Source organism: Anastrepha obliqua, chromosome 3 (assembly GCF_027943255.1).
Source record: "Anastrepha obliqua isolate idAnaObli1 chromosome 3, idAnaObli1_1.0, whole genome shotgun sequence".
Taxonomy (NCBI): Eukaryota; Metazoa; Arthropoda; class Insecta; order Diptera; family Tephritidae; genus Anastrepha; species Anastrepha obliqua.
The window spans coordinates 19,961,536-19,967,234 of NC_072894.1; the positions used below are offsets into that span (position 1 = coordinate 19,961,536).

The window sequence follows — 5,699 nt, forward strand, 5'->3', positions numbered from 1 at the left end:
CATGTCCAGGGAAATAAATCTATCAACCAGGTACATGTCAAGACTAATTAGGGATGATATCCACAAGAAAGCTTTCCGTCACTTGAAGAAAATTAGACTTGCATTTGTCGGCTTCTTCGCTGGGTCGCGGTCAACAACCATGAATATATTATATTATTTTTAAAGATGAGAAAATTTTCATTGTTGAAGAAGTTTTTAATAAGCAAAACAATGAAATCTATGCTAAAACTTCTAAAGACACAAAAAGTGTTATTCTAAGGGTTCAGCGTTGCCACCATCCAGCCTCCGTAATGGTTTGGTGGGGAGTGTCCTGTAAAGGTGTTTCATCTCTTCATATCTGCGGTTTAAGGGGTTAAGACCGTGGCAAAAGTGTACCAGGAATTTCTTAGAAGGCGTGGTGTAGCAGTTGAGCAGTACTCTCTTCAATGGAGAGTGTTGGATCTTCCAGCGAGATTCCGCTCCAGGCCATAAGGCAACAACCACCCAGCAGTGACTAAAAAAACATATTCTTGGGTTCATAGCCGCAGATGATTGACCGTGTGGAAGTCCAGATCTGCATCTCAACTGCAATTCTGACCACATTGAACTACAGTTTGTGGCCAGAATTGGAGAATATTGCCTGTAGAAGACCTCACAGAAATTTTGAGAGTGTCAAAAAATCTTTGGTTCGATCAGCGACTTCAATATCCATGGAAACCGTGCGTGCTACAATAGCCTAGTCGTGAATGGCCTAATCGTTTGAAGATGTTTGTAAAAGCAAATGGTGACCATTTCGAATGAGAATTAAAAACAAAATTATCTAATATTTATAAGATTAAACAAAACCAACTTCATTAAAAAAAGTATTGTAATTTTATATCTCCAACGACTTTCCCTGCTTAGAAAATCAAAACTAAAACCAAAAAGAAATCTTTCCTCTACCCCAAAACTTTATCCTTCCCATACTTACTCCCGCACAATAGTCTGCGCCTTAATTGCATTGTGGCTGCTAAAATAAGCAAAAAAAAGCAAAACACACAGTTACACATTGGGTCAGTGGCGCCAGCAAAAGGAAGCCGGCAATCGCAGTAATAGCGCAGACACACCAAAATTTAGCGAAGTCCTCAACCATCTGTGCGATCCTTCTGCAGAAAAATGTGAAACACAGATGGCGCTTCAAGCAGTAAGAAGGCGTTCTTCCTAAGCAACGATAGATGGGCATATCCACCACTTAGGATTGGTAGCGGCAGGATAATCACGTACCCTGTCAGAATTCAAAATAGATTTACGAAACCAACGCAAGACTGAGTCTTGTCGAGGCCCTATGTTCCCGAGAGGAGTGAATAAGGAAAACAAAACAAAATTTATATCTATAACGGATTTAACTTGCAGCAGATCTTATGGCAGCGCTAAGTCTAAGGAATTTTGAAAATTTTATAAATCTGCAGAACGATGTCAACTCCCTTATTTCGTGCTGCACCAATAATGTGTTACCGCTCAACTTTGTTCAATGTAACATCATAACGTTCCTTCCACTAAACTATCAGGTTCAATTACACGTATCTTAGCCGCCAAACTAAGTTTTCACCTATTTTTGGACACATTTTTTTTTAATTTGTTTGCACACTTCGGCATAAAATACGGCAAAGAGTCCGGGATCCAAAAATCCCTCAAAGAAAAATATTAGCTGGAAGCCAGTTTTCCACAATAACAAAAACTACATAGTTCAGTTGTGAACTAGAAGACTTGACTTCCTTAGATTTTAGATGTTTTGAAAATAGAGTCGTAATTGATCACAACACTCCTGTTTTTCCAAAGTTTTTTCCAGAGTTTGAATTGATGCGTCGCGTTATGGAGTTACAGTTATCATCATCTAAGGGGAAAAAACGAAACGAGCAGACATTCACACCGGTTGGCCAAATAGCTGAGGAAAGCAGATGAAGGCGCAGTGGATGGAGTTCACGCGTTTAGCCAAATCAGCAGGAGTCTCTTGTGTATTTAGATTACAGCGTCCCAATTGAACTGTGGTGTACTTCTGAGCGAGCTCCGCATGATCAATTAGATTCCTATCATTCAAAAATAATTTGATACCCGAAATTTGCCTGCAAATGAAGTGGTTTCGCGTGTTAACTGAAAATTTAGCAATAATATTTGCGTACACAAATTTCGAGTATTCTTTTGGGAGTTCTGTGCTTGTGTCAATGATTTTAGTTAATTGGTTGTATCAGCTCAGCTGAAATTTAAAGTGGATTGATGGCAGATAGTCCCAATCACTTTTGAGAGGTGGGTGAGAGCTAAAATGCGTTTTACATTTATTCTGCTGTATTTTCTTTTTTTCTCGTTGAAAAATTTCATGTTCGTCAATGCTCAATGACATCAGACGCCATTTATTAAAATTATGGTATATTCATTTCACGAAATTACATGTACTTCCACTACACCCTGTATATATTTTCGTACACGGTATTTTGCTTATATTAAACAGGCATGCAAAACTAAAATAATTTTCCACAAGCTACAGATAATGGAAAATACAACGAAAGGATTCCATGCTTGAATGCTATTCGTTTGGTGGAAAAGCTCGAAAAAAAACCTTAGCTTGTGGAGTATGCGCCAATTATACATACGGACGTACATGCAAACAACAGACAATTAGCCACATTTGTGTCTAAACTTTGTGAAATTTTTGAGATATGTTAATACCTGTAGTAGATAAGAAGGGTCGGCTAAAAGTCGTTCCTAATCAATATTTTCTTCATATTCAGTCTGGTGTTTATTTGATTGTGAACGGTTTAAAGTAGGCCATAGCAAGTGCGATTAAATATGTCAATTAACATCTGAAAATTTTGGGTATACCTCAAAAATATTATTTATAAACTTGATTGATATGATTCTCATCCACTCAAATGCAAAAATTATAATGAATGGTGAAATATCAGACGAATTTTAAATGGAATTCGGCGTAAGATAAGGCGACTGAGTATCAAAGCTTTGTCTCATTTAACATTCAGCAATCAACGCAATAGACCAATATTCGCATATCCAAATGACATTGTCACACTTGCGAGAAATAGGGAGGCTCTTCAGAACGTGTTCATGCGGCTAGTGCGAGCTACAAGACCAGCGGGCATCAAGTTAAGAAAAAACCAAGTAGATGACACCATCTGCTTAAAGTAGTCGTACCAGAATCGAAAGTTGTAGTTTTAAGCTCATGCAGGAATTTAAATACCTGGACCTAGTACTCAACATAAATGAAGAGCCATTCTTATCAATACAAGATCGCACTCAGGCAGCTAACAGGCCATATTTTGGGCATATCAACCTTGTGAAATCTTCATTGATATCAGGGGAACAAAAACTTGCGGTTTTGAAACATGGATCCTCAAAGCTAATGACATGAACTGACTGAAAGAAAAATTCTTAGGAAAATATTTGCCCCTTTAGGAGTAGAAGAGGGTACCTGCTGTATACGGTATAACCACGAACTATGGTACAAACACAGATCGAAATGTAAAGTGGTCTTTAAAGTCGCAAAGACTGCGTTCCTGTATGGAACATAGGGCCTCAACAAAGTGTTTCCTGTGTGTCCCGATTTTAAACTACTATTCTAGCGTCATTCCATACTTCCTTTATCCTTTGTTCCTTTCCAGCTCCGTCTCAATAATCCTTCTCCTAATGTCTCAAGTGACGGTCTTCGCCTGCGGTAGCTGGCTTGCGAGTGCCATTCAACTGTAGTTCTGATGACGTCGTTGTTAGGTCGGCGTAGTATATGGCCAAATCAGTTCGATGTCACTTTTGTAAATACCTTTACAATAAAAAAGGTTTGGGCTGTGAGGCTTTCCACTACAAAGTGTTTTAAAGGACGTTATCAATCAGAACTCAAAAAAAAAAACAAATAAATAAATTGCGTACCCGTTAATTTGTCGCGTAATAAAGCAAAAGCTTGAAGTGGCCAACACATAAAACATGCTTTCAGAAAATGGCGTACGTGAACCACTCCATTTGAAGACATACAGTTTGGTGTATCAAATTATTTTTGGTGATACGAATCTAATTGATAATGCGGAGCTGTCGCAACTTAACACCACAGCTCGACTATAAAAGCGATGCGCAAAAAATTTATGGCATAGTTGTGTATCATCATTTGGTGCTATACCACAGTTACTAATCCTCAAAGGTAAGAAATTTTACAGCATTTTTTATCCACATATCCTTAGTAAGTCCCTCGTATACAAATATTTACTTAATAAAAACTTCTCTTCTCATTCCAAACAGCAAAATGTTCAAGTTCTTGGTATTCCTCAGCATTTGCGCCGCTTTGGTCTCGGCCAATTTGGTGCGCGTGCCCATCTACAAGAACCCCAACTATCGTAGGACTCGCGCATCCATGAAAGCCGAAATCGCCTTGTTGCGTTCCAAATACAATGTTCCCAGTGCACGCAGTACCTCCGAAACGTTGGACAATGAACTGAATATGTCTTACTATGGCAAGATTACCATTGGCACACCAGCACAGGACTTCTTGGTGCTTTTCGATACAGGTTCCTCAAACTTGTGGGTGCCTTCATCCAGCTGCCCCACCAGCAACGAAGCTTGTCAAAATCACAACCAATACGACTCCAGCGCTTCCAGCACTTATGTTGCTAATGGCGAGAGCTTCTCCATCGAATATGGCTCCGGTAGTTTGACTGGTTACCTGTCACAAGATACAGTTTCAGTAGCCGGTCTCAGCATCTCAAACCAAGTATTCGCTGAAGCTATGGACGAACCTGGTACCAGCTTCGTCTACTCGAACTTCGATGGTATTATGGGCATGGCTTACCAATCTCTCGCTGTTGACAATGTTGTGCCACCGTTCTACAACTTGTATTCCCAGGGATTGGTTAGCAACGACGTATTCTCCTTCTACTTGGCCCGCGCTGGTACCTCCGATCAAGGTGGTGAAATGATTTTGGGTGGTTCCGATTCCAGCTACTACCAGGGTGAACTCACCTACACATCTATCACCGAACAAGGCTACTGGCAATTCAGTTTGGATGGCGCTACCATTGACGGACAAGTGATGTGCAGCAGCGGTTGCCAAGCCATCGCCGACACAGGCACCTCCCTCATCGTTGCCCCATACAATGCCTACAGTGTCTACATGAGTGTTGTTGATCCCGATGATGATGGTGTGGTCGATTGCTCACTCATGGAGTCTCTGCCTGATATGGAATTCGTTATTGGTGGAACTACTTTCTCCGTACCAGCTTCGCAATATATTCTCAACGAAGATGGTCAATGCTCACCTGCTGTTAGCTACATGGGCACTGACTTCTGGATCTTGGGTGATATCTTCATTGGAATGTACTACACTGAATTCGATATGGGCAACAGCCGTATTGGTTTTGCACCAGTTGCCTAAATTCGTGTGTTCGATTAAGGATCTAAGCAAAAACAAATTATAAATAAAAAACTCGGAAGAAAAACTGATTTATTTTTATCTTGAACATTTTCGGGCTGCCATAAGTTATTGCCAGCTACGCTGTTGTCCGACTCTAAGATTGTTTTTGACATTATCTGCTATTCACTATTCGCTTGACTTGGGCAATGATATTAGACTCGAAACTGTGCGCTACAAGTATCGTATTACTTTCAATTAGGAGGGTTTGTCTGCAAAGGAACTTAGGCTACTAAGGCGTGGGTTATGCCCATCGGCACTTCTCAAGAAATAGTCTCAT

At 40.1% G+C, this 5,699-nt stretch overlaps 1 protein-coding gene across 1 annotated transcript; it reads left to right on the forward strand.

The window, feature by feature from the left end:
* Window positions 1-4,258: 4,258 nt before the first annotated feature.
* Window positions 4,259-5,388, forward strand: LOC129241865 (lysosomal aspartic protease-like). The gene has a single exon (XM_054878408.1). The coding sequence runs from the start codon at window positions 4,259-4,261 to the stop codon at window positions 5,381-5,383; it is 1,125 nt and encodes a 374-aa protein (XP_054734383.1). The 3' UTR covers window positions 5,384-5,388.
* Window positions 5,389-5,699: the final 311 nt, after the last annotated feature.